Raw genomic sequence first — 18659 nt, 5'->3', positions numbered from 1 at the left:
TGTACTTCTGTTTCGATTTCGTGCACCAGTCGTACGTTAGGGAAAATCTCTCCATATTCTCCAGTCGATACGATTAAATGAAGATATCACGGACGTGACGTTTGGGAAACCAGTCTATTTCACGGTAACCAGGAATGAATTGTATCACATCGAATTTGTTTTGAGATACGATCATCTTCAAATATGTCGTCTAAAAGATGACCATGTATTTCTCTTGCTATATTTTCGAAGGAAGTGAAGTAAATCTATAAGAGGAAACTACTCACTGTCATTTAGGAAATTACGAGTATGTTTAATTGCAATATTTGCTGTAAAGTGTATGTGTGGCCGCACGATCTTCAAAGACATATAAGAAGTAAGCATTCTTCCGATGAGCCACTATACCACCCAGGTGTTACCCAGCAGCAACAGAAGCAGCAACAGCAGCAGCAGAAAAAGAAGCAGCAGCAGCAAAAGCAGCAGCAGAAGGCTTTCGTGTTTAGACACCCTTTCACCATGATTGTGTCCGGTCCAACCTCCTGCGATAAAACTTATTTTATTTTATTTGTTTCAACACATAAAAAAACTGTGAAGTCCTAGTCCAGACAGGATCGTTTGGTTGTATAAAAGGTGGCAACCTCATTACGAGGAAATACAACGAACATGCAGTGCTTCCACGCGTTGAATTCATTCGTGGAATTCCTTTTGATCTCGAAAGGGACGATTTTTTCGATCCCAACATTCGAAACATGATCCTATTAGATGACCTCATGTCGACATCGGACAAAGACTCCAGAATAAATGATTTGTTTACGGAAGGGTGTCACCATAGGAATTTATCGGTCGTCGTTTTTAATCAGAATTTATACTTTGGCAAAGACCCTACCCAGAGACGAAACTGTCATTATCTCATTCTCTTTAATAACCGCATTGATCGACAGCCCATCGTGACTCTTGGCCGACAGATGTATCCTTCTCGAGGGGACTTCTTTCTCCGGAAATTTGAAAAGGCAAAGAGGACACCTTTCGGGTACTTTCTTATTGACCTAAAAGCTAGAACCCCAGAAGCCTCTAGATTGCACACAGAGGTCTTGCAGGTCGGTCAAGGAGAGACACCAGACGGACAGAGGGATGATGACCGTCTCTCGAATACTTTTGAAGACGATAGTTTGGTCTCATCAGACGAATATATTGCCGACGAGACAACACATAGTTCGTCAGAGAATGCTGAAACACGGAAAGATCTCATCGCCTGTCAGGATGCGAAGTACTTAGTGTTTGCTCACCTACGTGGATTAGAAGGCCAACGTCAGCAAGGTTGTGGGAATAAAAACGGCATTGCCCTTAACGATGACCGGGAAAGATGTAGAGGATGCTTTGAGTGGATTGCCCGTGACCGTTTGCTGTGCAGAAGACTTGCCTAGATATGTGAGCGACAGGCTTAGAAGGTTTGTGGTCAATACGGACAACTGTGATCAAAAGGGGAGTCATTTGGGTTGCATTTTATTTCCCCGCATCGGGTCCATCAGAATTTTTCGACTCCTTAGGACGATTACCGGAAAAGTACCAACGCTACTTCAGAAATGTACTCATCGTCAATGGACCGAAATACTGTGTGGTTTGCAATCAAATCCAACCCGATGATTCAGATACATGTGGCCTGTATTGCATTTATTACGTCAAATTGAGATGTCGGGACTCGAGATGAAGGACATTATCAACAACTTTTCATCCACTGAGACGATTCAGAATGACAGTAAACTCGTAGCTCTATTTGGTTAAATGAAAAATAATGATACAAAAAAAAATAATGAAAAAAGAAAGAAAAAAAAACAGATGAAAAGAAATAAAATTCTTTAAACACCTACATGGATGTATAGCAGGTCTCAAGTCTTAAAAAACTCTTTCTAGGTCACTAAAAGTATCCACCCTGGAGGGTAGCCTGGTCAAACATTAAGATATAGCGTCCAGGATTTAAGCCCAAATATGGGGTCGGCGTCTCAATGTCCGAGTAACATGGTCCAACATGAAGTTTGCGTCTTGATTTTCATAGTTTAACGGTCATGGTCATTAAAAAATATATAGAGGGGACACCCCCTAGAATATTTCGATCTTGTATCATGATCATTTCATGGTCGACTATGGCGTCCGCTTTAAGGCCCAAATATGGCGTCGGCGTCTGCACCAACTTTCGAATATGGCGTCAGCGTCCGACGTCCACCTTAATTGGGGTCATTCTGTCCCACAAAAACTACTGTTGTCTCATTGGCAATCATACAACATCTACTTTTTTATATTATATATATATTATCTATACGTATATATTTTCTATATACGAATTTTACATGTTTAGATAATGCAATGAAAATTCAGAAGATATGTGGTAATAATGCCAATGGGAAACTTATCCACCAAAGACAAACGAATGTGAATCAGCCATGAGTTACACATATGTATTCATGTAAAATGCTATTAAAACCCATTCCTGACTAGATGTGACGAAAAACGAAAACTAACAGCCCGATTAATGCTGAAACGAAAAACGTAAAATCAATATCAAAGACAGCAACCAATAACAATACAGTGCTCCTATATATCGTCTACCAACAGTATTTATCTATACCTACCGTAGGTGGTTAACATGCAATACAGTACTCCTATTTACCGTATATCAACAGTATTTGTCTATATCTACCGTCGGTGGTTAACATACAATATAGTGCTCTTATATACCGTCTATCAACAGTATTTGTCTATACCTACTGTCGGTAGTTAATATACAGTATAGTGCTCCTATACACCGTATATCAACAGTATTTGTCTGTACCTACCGTCGGTGGTTAACATACAATATAGTGCTCCTATATACCTTCTATCACCAGTATTTGTCTATACCTACCGTCGGTGATTAACATACGATATAGTGCTATTATATATACCGTCTATCAAGAGTTTTAGTCTATACCTACTGTTGGTAGTTAACATACAATATAGTGCTCCTATATATCGTCTATCAACATTATTTGTCTATACCTACTGTCGGTAGTTAACATGCAATATAATGCTCCTATATACCGTCTATTATCAGTATTTTTCTAAACCTACCGTCGGTAGTTAACATGCGATATAGTGCTTCTATATACCGTCTACCAACAGTATTTATAATGAAATTCAAAACAGTGTGGCTGTGGCCATTGATTGACACATTAAATTCATCCATTGACTGGGACAATTAAGGTGAACGTTTGTATGTATCTAAGACTGCTCACTATGTACTTTTTAAAGACACTTAAACTATGGGGTCACCAAAGGTTCTCAACAACTTAATAAAGTAATTCGAAAAACTAATCAGAAATAACACGATGTTTTGATTTATATCAATTATATAAATCAAAACATAAAGGTTATTCCTGATTAATTTTTTGAATTATTTTATAATTAAAGGCGTTAAGAAACCTTTGGTGACCCCACAGTTTAAATGTCTATCGTAGGTACGTCGTGAACAGTGGTCGTTACAGACAAACGTTCATGTAAATTGTCCCAGTCAATGGATGAATTTAATGTGTCAATCAATGGCCACAGCCACACTGTTTTGAATTTCATTCTATCTATACCTACCGTCGGTGGTTAACATGCAATACAGTACTCCTATTCACCGTATATCAACAGTATTTGTCTATACCTACCGTCGGTGGTTAACATACGAATTAGTACTCCTTTACACCGTCTATCAACAGTATTTGTCTATACCTACCGTTGGTGGTTAACATGCAATATAATGCTCCTATATACCGTCTATTATCAGTATTTTTCTAAACCTACCGTCGGTAGTTTACATGCGATATAGTGCTCATATATACCGTCTACCAACAGTATTTATCTATACCTACCGTCGGTGGTTAACATGCAATACAGTACTCCTATTTACCGTATATCAACAGTATTTGTCTATACCTACTGTCGGTAGTTAACATACAATATAGTGCTCCTATATACCGTCTATCAACATAATTTATCTATACCTACCGTCGGTGATTAACATGCAATAAAATGCTCCTATATACCGTCTATTATTATTTTTTTTCTAAACCTACCGTCGGTAGTTAACATGCGATATAGTGCTCCTATATACCGTCTACCAACAGTATTTATCAATACCTACCGTCGGTGGTTAACATGCAATACAGTACTCCTATTCACCGTATATCAACAGTATTTGTCTATACCTACCGTCGGTGGTTAACATACAATATAGTGCTCCTATATAACGTATATCACCAGTATTTGTCTATACCTACCGTCGGTAGTTAACATACAATATAGTGCTCCTATATACCGTCTATCAACAGTATTTGTCTATACCTACTGTCGGTAGTTAACATACAGTATAGTGCTCCTATATACCGTCTATCAACATAATTTATCTATACCTACCGTCGGTGATTAACATGCAATAAAATGCTCCTATATACCGTCTATTATTATTTTTTTTCTGAACCTACCGTCGGTAGTTAACATGCGATATAGTGCTCCTATATACCGTCTACCAACAATATTTATCAATACCTACCGTCGGTGGTTAACATGCAATACAGTACTCCTATTCACCGTATATCAACAGTATTTGTCTATACCTACCGTCGGTGATTAACATACAATATAGTGCTCCTATATAACGTCTATCACCAGTATTTGTCTATACCTACCGTCGGTAGTTAACATACAATATAGTGCTCCTATATACAGTCTATCAACAGTATTTGTCTATACCTACTGTCGGTAGTTAACATACAATATAGTGCTCATATATACCGTCTATCAACAGTATTTGTTTATACCTACCGTCGGTGGTTAACATACACTATAGTGCTCCTATATACCGTTTATCACCAGTATTTGTCTATACATAATGTCGGTAGTTAACATACAATATAGTGTTCCTATATACCGTCTATCACCAGTATTTGTCTATACCTACTGTCGGAAAGTAACATACAATATAGTGCTCCTATATACTGTCATCTTTTGTGTGCTGGTGAAACAAAGAAAACACTTCTGAGACACGCAAATATAGCCCGATAAATCGATTATCAGATTGTCTGCATATTGATATTGTAAAATATCAGCTGCTTGACATTATATGAAGGCTTTTTGATCGGTATTTCTTTATACCTACCGTCGGTGGTTAACGTAAAATATAGTGCTCCTTTATATACCGTCTTTCAATAGTATTTCTTTATACCTACTGTCGGTGGTTAACATAGAATTTAGTGCTCCTATATACCGTCTATCAACCGTTTTTGTCTATACCTACCGGCGGTTGTTATCAAAACAAACTATTTTCAATCGACAGTCCAAAGTTTCGTATCTATACTTCACTTTGAATGACCGATGACATTTATTTGACCAGTAACATTCCCTATTGTATTCATTATTTAGTTTTCTCCCTGAACTTGTCTGAAATAATTGCGGCTGTACTGATGGCAAACAACAATCAATCAATTTCTTAAAGTACTTCTTAATCTAAATCATATATTATTTTTTAATCTAACCAGTAATATGTGATCGGTGAATGTACGTATGACAATTACGCCAATTTTGAAAAAGCATATTTTTTTTCATTTACGCACATTGACATTTTTTAATTTGCGCCAAATTGATTCGAAAGGTTAGGTCTGATAAATTTAGATGATAAAATTAAACTTGTTTAACCAAACGCAGCAATTCAATGAACACAAGCTACAATATAGATAAATGTGTGTATAGACACATGTTGAGCTCATGGGTATCATCATTTAATCACACTTCTGGTACCCGAACATTTACTTTCATATATGGAACCGATGCCATAAAGAAAAAAACAGGCTTTAACTTATAAAAATTTTGATAAAAAAGGGGATGCTTTATTGTAGGGAAGATATCACAAGGTTGCAGTTCAACAGAAGTGTTGCATGACAATACTCAGTTAAAAAAGATTTGTGCATATGCAAATGTGCTTTTTATGTCAAACAGTTACAATCTTATTTTATAAAGTGCTACTTCAAGTGTGATGTACACTTGCAATAAACTTATCCTGCTTTCAATCCCCCTCCTCCTCCCTGTCACGTGTGAGCAAGTGGCAGGTGGCAAAAGGCCAGAAGGAATATTTTTGTTATTATATAAATAAATTCTATACATCTTATATGCCTCATGACTTGTGTTTACCTGTTAATTTGTGCAAATGAAGAAAATAAATTTGGCGCAAAGAAATAAAAAAAAATAGGCGCTAATTAAGTGCAGATTGGCGCAAATGGCAAAAGCCGAAGCAAATATAAATAAATCTTTTCTCGTATCAAGATTTCAAGATTTTATTCATAACCTCAGACACATACTTGTGTACAAGAGGACAATAATATATACAACCATATTAAAATAATATATAGCGAGACAGGACAAACGAAACACAAATACATAGTATATTTTAAAAGACAATTGGTATAATTAGATTAAGTATTTTATGATTTTCTTCACGAAAATTGATAATTTCCTTTGAACTTGTACGTTACATATAGACAACAAGCCAGTGAATTTCTTCTTGCTTGGATTCATTACATAGTAATTTGGTACAAACTTTGATCTAAGAGCAGAAATATCAGCATTTTTACAGGTAAACAATATATGAAACTCATCCCCTATTCCCTCATTACATAATGTACATATTCTATTTTCCCTCGCGATCCCTGCCCATCTACCCGTCTCAATAGGTAACTTCAAATTCGAGCATCGAAGTTTAGATATGTAATATCTGTCCTTGGGTAATAATCGCAATAGATACGGTTCCAAACCAAACTCGAGTTTGAATAAAGAATAGAATTCACCTCTATCAGATCAAATTGGTGTTTTCTTTCTTTTTTTCGTTCAGTTTCGTCTAGTCCATTTGTTCATTTGACTCTGTCTCCATCACGACTAGGATGCATTTTAATTTATAATGTAAAGTCGTTCAGGTTTTTGTTTTATTATATAAAAAAAAGATGATATGGCATGATTGCCAATGAGACAACTCTCTAAGAGAGACAAAGTGACACCGGAATTAACTATTAAAAAAAAAACCTTTAACAGATCACGGTACGCTGACGGTACAGATGTCTGTAAATTCAGAAATTAATGCGAGGTTTATATTATTGCCACAATAATTAGGCTATATTGACACTCATCGCATTATATATTTATAAAACAATTGCACGCAACAAATTTACATTCCAAAATTTGATGTCGTTTAAGTTGCCAAAAATTCTATAATTAGTGTATTATTCTCCCAAGTTTATTTGAAAAGGTATAATTCCTCTATACAAATGGCAAAATCTTTCATAAAATATCCAGTAAGTTGGATAAACGTTTACCAAATCATCCCAATACAGTTTGATTTATATATTCACTTTGCTATTCCGTTCTTGCACAGTGATATAGTTCATTTTGCGTCATCCCATATTCTAGCAAAGGGAGATTATCTAAGCATCACCGTTACATCAGTAATAGCTCTCGTACATAAAATAGTTAGCTCGAACTGTATGATCCTGTGTGAATCTGATCTTTATATTAAAAATGCATAAATGGTTCACATATGGGTCTTATTTAAAAATTAAACAGTATCAAAACAATTAGTGCATTATAATATAACCAAATGAAATAGGCATGCAAAAAAGAATCAATAGGCAAAATATGCTTGTCTACCGTCTAATTCTAATTGCTAATATTTACTGTATTGTACATAGCTCAATTCCATTCCATTCCATTCAATTTTATTTATTTTTTAATTTTCAGCAGAAAACAGTATTTCTAACAATTAAATTGAATTAATTTGATATGACGTTGACACACGGTAATCACTCTCATGTTTTTATTTACATCGCTGTCAATCATCCGGTAAAGATGAATATTCATTACTACCCTCGGTAGTTAACGTCCCTCGATGGTTAACTTTAAGTGCCTACCATTTGTGACAGTGATGATTTAATTATCTATTCTGTGTTTCAGAATTTAACATTATAAGGTATAGGGGGAATCTGCATTCAAAATACATGTATTTTTTTTGTCATTTGCTTGAAAAAGTTTTTTCATCAAATTGGGATCATATTTTTTTTTAAATAGCATAACCCCATCCTCCTGAGGAAAATTGCTTATTCCCTTACGACATACAATGGAATTCAATGTTGTTTGGTGCTGCTAGCCTGAGAATACCGTTGTAAGGTAACTCGTTGTGGATTTTAACATCAGTTTAAATCCTTGACTTTGCTGTATATGTACATGTAGCTATGGATGAAACTAAGGTGATACGGTGGAAAGCCAAATTTGTTAAAATTCCTGAAATTGTGCCAAATCTGCAAATTCACAAGTACAGTATCTGTTTCTCGGCACGCATCATAAATGTGTTCAAAGTTTTTAAGAGTTTTCAAATATTTTGGCCCTGGTCATTACTAGTATATAAAGTCATTACTTGGCAGTAAAAATATACGGGGGTACCGAAAATACTATTAACATCTGGATTCCTGCGAGTTTAGAAAAGTCACACGAATTTATAAAACTGATACTTTATGGCAACTTTATTGACAATACATTAGGATTACATTAGGATATCACTAAGGACGTTCCTGAGTCACATGCACGATTATGCATAAAGCTTTGTAACATTTAAGGAGGCTCACGGGTATAAGATTTTCAGAAAAAATTAAACATTAATTTTTCATTACAAAATTTTATTGATTACCTTAAGTAGCTGTTACTTTATCATATGGTACAAAAACCATTCCAAAAAATCAATTCGTGTTGGCCCCAGTGGACTTTTAAAATGTAGATATCATTGAAAAAGCTCCAAATTATCTCCCTTTGGTGCAAAAATGCCATTTTTTGGCATTAAAATTGAAATATCCTTTTTAACTCATCGGTGACCTATATTTTTTATTGCTGTTTTCGAATAAGCTGTACATAAACTAAATAATTATAAAATTTTAGCGATTTCTGTAATTTAGTTCTTTTTTTATTTCGATATTACCGTTATTTCTCCTTTTAGTTCAACAGAAAAAAAGGACATTATCAAAAATGTTTGCTTCTTTCGAAGGCAGATTGTGAGCGCAAATGAACGGTGACCCCATTTTTTTATTTCATTTTTCTATTAAGTATAAGATAAAGTTCATTTATAGAAAAATATAGAGAAATCCTATATTAAATAAAAAAATTCATTTAGACCCGCGAGCCCCCTTAAATGAATATCCAAGCTAGCCTACTCTTTCTCAAAGGCGTATAGGCGGATTCAAAAGCGACTCATATTCAGACTTTACTCAATTTGAATTTGTTGCACAACCAGACTCTACACATACTGTTTGTTTTATTTTCCAGATTTACAGAAATGCAGCAGGAGCGATTTTCGTCTATACATGACCATTGTGTCCAATGTTTTAGTTGGAAGTGTGACGTCAGACCAGATTACGTCACCTCCTGCGAGCTGATCGAATGCGTCCAAGGATGCAATAGAATTTTCCATGCTTGTAAACAGAAATCACATTCGTTCGTCTGTGAAGCTATCATTGTACCATGCATTAATAAAGAAAATGGTTGCCATTCGGAAGTTAAAAAATCAAATAGTACTGCCCACCTCTTAATATGTCCTGCTAATGTAATTGATTGCATGACTGCGATACCTGAAACTGTCAATATGTGTCATAAACCTGTTAAAAGAGGCGAATTTTCGTGGCATTCTCGCAACATTCATGCAGAGATTTCTACCGGGATATTAAAATTAAAGTGTCCGTTAGCCTATGCTGGATGTGATTTCTCTTGTCAGAAACTATCTCCATTAGTTCCGACAGGTCACGTGACTCAAAGTGATCTTTTGAATACAAGTGGGTTGACTATCGGATCTGACGCATGCTCATCGCCAGAACAACCGGATGAACGAAGTCCAACACTTGATTATCCAACGACTCCTTGTTATCAAAACGATGTCGATTCTACCGATGGTTTATTTTTTCTTGAAGATCTCCCAGATAATGTGATTGAACAAATTTTGATGTTTCTTGACAGTTTTTCCATAAACAATTTGGCTTTAACTTGTAAGTTCCTACGTTCGTTTTGTAAATCAGTCGTTTATAACAAGGGCATAGTGGAGCCGGTATGGCAGAAGATTTCTCATGGTGGAAAACATTGGGATTTTTTTAAGTGGGTAAGTGTTTATGTTCATGACAACCCAAACAAATATTTTATTTGTATGTAATAATTGAACGAGTACACGTGGATCACGTGGCGATGATGTATTTTGGCAAAAAGTACGTTATTCCACAAGACTGTCATGGATCTATCACATTGAACTTGAAAGTTCGAACACATATGCAGTTAGCAGCTGTAAATCTCAGCTTTAGCTTACATATAGACACTGACAGCTATTGACGCCATATATTGAAACAATGTTCATGGATAGCTACATTATGTGTTGCATCATTTCAGCAACGTCTGTATGTGTAGTATACCGGTATATATGTCAGTTTCTGTTGTTATTGAATCAACTACGACAAATGCTTTATACAATGCAATTTTTAATTTTACTTCACTCTGATAAATTAAATCTTAACCATTTATCTAGTGCTTATAAGCACTTTGATTCCTTGTAAATATAAAAATAAGTAGATGTGTTATGATGCCAATGAGACAACTCTCCATAGAGTCGCCGAAATTAATAACCGTCAACAATGAGTAAAACCCACACCGCATATAAAAGGTCTTGAACAAATGTAAAAGAACTCAAACGAGAAAACTATCGATCTAATTCATATACACAACAATGAACGTGAAACAAATATGTAGTATTAATTCCCCGAATCTGACATTTTCCTATATAGATTACTTACTTTAGGTAATGTTTTAGAAATGGTCCTTCAGTTCTGCATGCACTCCTATTCGTAAGTGGAAGTACCATCTCAGCACTCCAGTTTCAAAACATCTCAAAGTTTGTCCATTTTATCCAGAAAGGATTATCAAGGATGAAATAATCCCGTGTGAAAATGAATGTGGATTTACCATGTATAGACATCAATTGATGGAACATAAAAAGAGATGCCAGATGGAAATGGTCAACTGTTTAAATAAAGATGGTGGATGCGTAGCTGTCGTCCTTCGATCCAAAATGGCGGCTCATTTACGCAGGTGTCCAGCAAACATTGTACAGTGCAACTCACGTAATGTGAGGCCCGAGATGAATGGAATTTGCCAACAAGTTTTTCGACGAGAGGAGCTAGTAGGACACCAACAATTTTCACATTTAGACATATGTGAACCAACCAAGCAATATTGTCCTTTAGCTTACCAGGGATGTAAATTCACCATTGACAAGAAAACACCACAAGTACCTAATGGTGAAGTTATTTTCTGTAAGGATACAAACAGCTTCAACATTTCTAGAAAAGACCGCGAACAAATCAGTGACAAGGATACGGAAGGGGAAGAAGCATTATTGTACCACGGCACAACTTCCGGTAACATGGCGTCAAGGGTTGCTTCAAATCAACTGTCACAGTCAGATGCACACCAAAAGTCACTTTTATCACTTCCCTTTACATTACTATATTTGATTCTTTCTGATCTGGATAGTCTGAGTGTCTATAATTTATCCATGACTTGTACATATTTACGAGAGGCTTGTGAGGACATGCTTCCGGTGAAAGGAGTGGTTGAATCAATCTGGCAGAAATCGGCTAACGGATGGGAGATTTCAGAAAGGGTTTGTTCAATTAAACACATTGCAATATAGTTCATTATGTAAACACTTACTTTCACTTTTTTAACCGGATTTTTGTGACAAAATGTCGGTTATTGATTTGGGGATGTACGGCGGGCGGCCGGGCGGTCGGTCGGGCGGGCGGGCGGCAATCAAATGTTGTCCGTGCATTAACTCATGAACCGTTCGATCAACCAAAGCTTTTAAAATTTTAATATGTTATTACTGACAACTATACGAAGGTCAAGTTCAATAATGGCGATTTTGACTTTTACCGTTCAGGAGTTATGCTTCTTGAAAGATTGAAAAATGGAGTTTCCAGTCGTGTTTGTGCATTTACGCATGAACTGTTCTACCAAAGCTTTTAAAATTTTAATATGTTGTTACTGATGACAGAATGGAGGTCAAGTTCAATAATGACGATTTTGACTTTTACCGTTCAGGAGTTGTGGTTCTTGAAAGATTGAAAAATGGAGTTTCCAGTCGTGTCCGTGCATTTATGCATGAACTGTTCTACCAAAGCTTCCGAAATTTTAATATGCTGTTACTAATGACAAAATGGAGGTCAAGTTCAATAATGACGATTTTGACTCTTACCGTTCAGGAGTTGTGGTTCTTGAAAGATTGAAAAATGGAGTTTCCAGTCGTGTCCGTGCATTTATGCATGAACTGTTCTACCAAAGCTTCCGAAATTTTAATATGCTGTTACTAATGACAAAATGGAGGTCAAGTTCAATAATGACGATTTTGACTTTTACCGTTCAGGAGTTATGGTTCTTGAAAGATTGAAAAATGGTGTTTCCCGTCGTGTCCGTGCATTTTCTCATGAACCATTCAACCAAAGCTTTTGAAATTTTAATATGATGTTACTGATGACAAAATAGAGGTCAAGTTCAATAATGACGATTTTGACTTTTACCGTTCAGGAGTTATGGTTCTTGAAGGATCGTAAAATGGCGTTTCCATTCACGTTGTTGCATTTACTCATGAACCTTTCAATCTAAGCTTTTCAAATTTTAATATGTTGATACTGATGACAAAATGGAGGTCAAATTTGATATTGACGATTTTCACTTTCACCATTCATCAGTAATGGTTCTTGTGATATTGCCAGGACACAAATAAATGTTAATAAATCCGGTTTGCTGTCGTTGTGACAGCCTCTTGTTATATTGTCGAATTTGACGCGATTTTTGTTCTCGATTGTGCATCATTGCCACCTGATTTGAATACAAAGTCTGTTTCCACGCTTTCCTTCATACGATCTGACAACAATCCGTAGGCTGAACAAAGTTGGGAAATAGGGTGAATGTTTTAATCAGATTACTAATTTGTTGCAGCGTGCTGTATTCTCATAAGATGAGATGAAAATGCAAAAGTCTCGTAAATGAATTGTATACCTGAAAATATTTTTCAAAATTTTATAAAATTCTTGTTATTTTTTCATAGTTTTTGAAACAAATAAGGTGCCAATGTTAAATATATGAAAAATCTAGAGAGAATTATTTCCCGTCAATGGATTATATCTCGAAAATGAGCACACGGACCCTCCATTTTTTTCTACTTTTTGAGTTTCTTTATTAATATACTATCAATTCATAATAGTCTTTTAAAAAGCTTGTTATTTTTTAACAGAGTAGCCAACATCCTTAATAGATCTGTAGAAAATTTTAAAACTACTTTTACAATTATTGTGATTTTTATATAAATATCAAACGTTTTGATAAAAAAGTCGAACTTAAATAACATACAACACCATGACACAAAACAGACGCACAGAACATGATAAAACAAAACGCAAAATAAAATATGCAGATGGTTTGAGGAAAAGGTTTGAAGAGTGTTATCGATAACCAAAGTCGATTAAACATGGGCAACACCATGGCTTTTGAGCAAAGAGAACAATCAAATTCGGCCTGTTCGTTGACGTTTGTGAATACATTTTGGATTTCGAATCCGTCTTTGGTATATCACTGGTATGTTATTTACTTCGTATCAATATGCTTTGTAATTTTGTTTTTATTTTGATAAAAGAGAGTAAAAAGGTATTAGAGGGTCTTTTAAGGTCAAAGTCGAAAATAAAATGACAACGTCATTGTTAAAAAGAAAAAGACCAACAGACAAACGATCGTACACAAAACACAACATAGAAAACAAAAGACTACGCAACACGATCCCCAGCAAAAACTGGGGTTGATATCAGGTGCTCCGGTAGAATAAGCAGATCCTGCTCCACGTGTGCCACCTTTTTTGTTGCCCATTTTAGTTCAAACACTCGTAATTTCAAAGTCCAATTCGGTAGGTTACATTCGGGAAAAGGGGACGAGATTATAGTTACGACATTAGAAACATATAGTCGTTAAACTCGACTGATTTTAGAAACGGTATACATTTTTTAGTTATTGTTGTCGTCATATATAAACAAAATGATAAATTAATGAATATTTATAATGCGTATGTCTTTTTAGAAATGGCGCTACACTACTGCATGTACCCCTGTAAAAAATGGCAACAACATCTTAGCAGTCCAATCACAGAACACTTGAAAGAATGCAGCTATTACGGGCATGAAATTGTTAACCCAGAGAAGGTCAAGGTTATGTTTGATCTAAAGGAGTAAACCATCAGAAGCTGCAATAGTTTAAAGGTCTTTAGAGAAGAAGGCTTCATTTGTATATTTTTCAATTTTTCATTATTCTTTTTTTTCTTCACAAAAGTGAAATATTAAATGAAATTCTCAAAACTCTTAAAAGAAAAAAAAAACACCTCCTGACATCCCCAGAATCGGAAATGATCGTCCCCTAAGATAAGAACAAATCAAGATTGTCCAACATGTTAGCAGTTCAACCACATAACACTTGAAAGAATAGCTATTAAGGGCATGGAAATGTTTAAACAGATTGAGAATATGTTTGATCTAGTAAAGGTGTAAAACATCGGAAGCTGTAATAGTTTGGGGGCCTGGAAGGAAGAAGTTATATGTTCTTTATAGTCTTTTCTCTATTTTCTATTTTTTGTAAGAAAAAAACACAAAGAATAGCCGAAGTCGCACCTAATATAAGCACAAATCAATATTGTGTTTCGATTAATTCGATGTCGAATCATGATTAACGTGAAAACATCATTTACTTACTAAACTTATAGCAGTGGTTTGATTTTACAATACACTTCACAAATAAAATGTGATATATTCAAATACTCTATTTGGCAATAGTAAGATTTAGCTGTAAGAACCCTAGCTTCTTATAACTTATTATTTTGCATTGTTAAAGGCAGAAATTTGATATAATATATTTTTTATTTATATAAAGTTGTTATGTTTGTCTATTGATAATAGTATTTTCAATATTTATATATTATCATATAGTAGTGTTTTATTAATCATTCTGTAATTAAAAATAAAATTATAGTGATTTGGTATGATTTTTTGAAACCCAAATATAGTAAGACTGTATAGAAGTCACGAGTTCTTTGCAACTATCATACATGTGAGATGTTTATTATTGTTTAGTTATCTTTTAAACCAGGTTTAATCAACCATTTTCTGGATAAATGCCCGTACCAAGTCAGGAATATAACAGTTGATTTCCTTTATAGTTTGATGTGTATGAGCTTTTGTCATTTGGTTTTAAAGCGGTTTTTCCTTTTGAATTCAGTTCATTGGAGTTCAGTATTTTTGTTCCTTTACTTTTCAAAGACATCCACGCCTATGTACAACATTGACGTTACAGTTAAAGCTGGAATTGTACTCAAGTGTCAAGACCAACACGATGTGTGCCACTAATGGAGAAGGACACCTCAGTTTACTTCAGGTGTTGAGTAGCTACCAGTTGTTCTATCTTTGGTTATCTGTTTAGTATTTTGTAGACTTATTTTTCTGTTCATCATAGTTTGTGTAGTATTTTCTTCCAACAATAAAAAACATACAGGTGGCAGTGTTTGTGGGTGCGAAATTTTACATATTTTTATTGTGTCTACAGATTGACCCTTTTCTGTCATATTCAGGCGTTTGCCGTTCAGTTGAACATCTGTAGACTGTTTTGCCTATTCATCACGGTTGTACACATCTTTTTATCTCACCTGGCCCGAAGGGCCAAGTGAGCTTTTCTCATCACTTTGCGTCCGTCGTCCGTCGTCGTTAACTTTTACAAAAATCATCTCCACTGAAACTACTGGTACAAATTAAACCAAACTTGGCCACAATCATCATTGGGGTATCTAGTTTAAAAAATAAGTCCGGTGCATGACAACAATAACTTTAGTATTAGTTAATAAAATCTATGAAATTTAAACACAAGGTTTATAACCACAAAAGGAAGGTTGGTATTGATTTGGGGAGTTTTGGTCCCAACAGTTTAGGAACTAGGGTCCAAAAGGGTCCAAAATTAAACTTTGTTTGATTTCATCAAAAATTTAATTATTGGGGGTCTTTGATATGCCAAATCGAGCCGTGTATTCAGATTCTTAATTTTTGGTTCCGTTTTCAAATTGGTCTACATTAAGGTCCAAAGGGTCCAAAATTAAACTCAGTTTGATTTTAATAAAAACATGAATTCTTGTGGTTCTTTGATATGATGAATCTAAACATGAACTTAGATTTTTGATTATGGGCCCAGTTTTCAAGTTGGTCTAAATCGGGGTCCAAAATTAAACTTTGTTTGATTTCAACAAAAATTGAATATAATGGGTTTTTCAATATGTTGCGTCTTACCATGTATTTATAATTTTAATATTTGGGCCCGGTTATCAAATTTGTCCACATTTAGGTCTAAAGGGTCCAAATTGAACATTATTTGATTTCATCAAAAATTGAATTCTTGGGGTTCTTTGATATGCTGAATCTAACCATGTAATTAGATTTTGGATATTGAACCATAATAGGTAAATGTCCAATTTAAAATTTTTAAGTCTAAGTTCATAGACCACATTTACTCTGTGTAAGAAACCTATTTTGTGTCAACTATTTAATCACAATCCAAATTCAGAGCTGTATCAAGCTTGAATGTTGTGTCCATACTTGCCCCAACTGTTCAGGGTTTGACCTCTGCGGTCGTATAAAGCTGCGCCCTGTGGAGCATCTGGTTGGTTATTATCTTGAATATTATTATAGATAGAAATTAAACTGTGAACAACAATAATTTTCAGCAAAGTAAGATCTACAAATAAGTCAACATGATCAAAATGGTCAATTGACCGCTTAAGGAGTTATTGCCCTTTATAGTCAATTTTAACAATTTTTCGTACATTTTTGTAATCTTTTACAAAAATCTTCTCCTTTGAAACTACTAACGCAAATTTAACCAAACTTGTCCATAATCATCATTAGGGTATGTAGTTTAAAAAATGTGTCTGTTGACCCGGTCAGCCAAATATAGATTTTAACTCTGAACCAAAGCATTAAGAGCAAATCTGACATGGGTTAAAATAGTTTATCAAGTCAAGATCTATCTGCCCTGAAAGTTTCAGATAAATCGGACAACCAGTTGTTGGGATGCTACCCCTTAATTGGTAATTATAATGAAATTTTGCCGTTTTGGGGTTATTATCTTGAATATTGTTATAGAGATAAACTGTAAACAGCAATAATGTACAGCAAAGTAAGATCTGCAAATAAGTCAAATGACCAAAATGGTCATTTGACCCCTTCAGGAGTTACTGCCCTTTATAGTCAATTTTAGCAATTTTTCTTAAATTTTTGTTATCTTTTACAAAAATCTTCTCCTCTGAAACTACTAAGACAAAATGTAACCAAACTTGTCCACAATCATTATAAGAGTATCTAGTTGAAAAATGTGTCGGTTGATCCTACCCGCGAACCAAGATGGCAGGCATGGCTAAAAATAGTACATAGGGTAAAATGCAGTTTTTAGTTTTTATCTCTGAAGCTGAAGCATTTAGAGCAAATCTGACTAGTGGCTACAATGTTCATCAGATTTAGATATCCCTACCCTGAAATTTGCAGACAAATCCGTCAACCAGTTGTTGGGTTGCTGCCCCTGGGTTAGTAATGTTATGGAAATTTTCCAGTTTTTTGCTATTATCTTAGATATTATTATAATATCTTATGATATCTTATACTATAAATTATGATTTTAACCTCATTTTACATGATTTCCAAAGCATCAGTAATTACAGGTGAGCAACACAGGCTCTTTAGAGCCTCTAGTTTTATTCGCCTTATGGTTTTTGGTCTTCGTTTACTATAACTTCGTATATGTGAAGTAATGATTCAAGTATGTTGAGAATTGGTAGCGAGTGGTTTGAAAACAAAGACAGCAATTATCAAAAAAGAGTTTATATGTTCTATATATCTTTTATTCTCATAAAGCCAATGCATTACATCAGTACAGAGATAACAACAATAACTATTTACAATATATACAAAACAAGGAGGGAGGTTACAGAAGTCACTAGCCAGGAGGACAAACACAAGTATTAATATTTTTTATAAATAAACAAAGTTTCTTCAGGACTGGTTTTCGTGTACTCGACATAAGTCCCGAAAATTTAAATGTATTATGTCGTTGTACAACATAGGAGGATAGATACTCTGTACGTTTTTGATCGAAAAAAGTACATTCCAATATATAGTGATATTCGTCACCAATTTGTCGATTTTTACATAGATGACAAACACGGTTTTCTCTCAGTAAATTTTGCCACCTTCCTGTTTCAATCGGCAATTTGTGATTGGTCGTTCGAAATCGACAAAGAACAACGGCATCTTTAAAGTTCAAAATATTAAAATATTCCTCAAATTCCCAGTTTTTCTTAAAAATTTTGTAGTTAATAGCTTTTGACGAATTTTGAATTAGCGAATTCCAATTCTGAAGAAACTGGTCTAACAGTCTTTGCTTTATAACAGTTTTTAACCAATCTTTATCTATAAAATTTTGTGTTTCCCATATATATGAGAAACCACAATCTTGAAATATTT

At 34.7% G+C, this 18659-nt stretch overlaps 1 protein-coding gene across 1 annotated transcript in view; it reads left to right on the top strand.

Moving 5' to 3' along the window:
• The window catches only part of LOC139486569 (F-box only protein 40-like), a 169578-nt gene that overhangs the window by 24626 nt on the left and 126293 nt on the right, over positions 1-18659 (top strand). Inside the window, exons 2-3 of the mRNA XM_071271494.1 lie at positions 9352-10174; positions 10874-11725. Coding sequence (XP_071127595.1) covers positions 9362-10174; positions 10874-11725 — 1665 coding nt within the window. The 5' untranslated portion in view covers positions 9352-9361. The remainder of the gene's footprint in view (positions 1-9351; positions 10175-10873; positions 11726-18659) is intronic.

Source organism: Mytilus edulis, chromosome 8 (genome assembly GCF_963676685.1).
Source record: "Mytilus edulis chromosome 8, xbMytEdul2.2, whole genome shotgun sequence".
Taxonomy (NCBI): Eukaryota; Metazoa; Mollusca; class Bivalvia; order Mytilida; family Mytilidae; genus Mytilus; species Mytilus edulis.
Note: the sequence above shows the minus strand (reverse complement) of the source record. Positions and strands in the feature narration are given on the sequence as shown.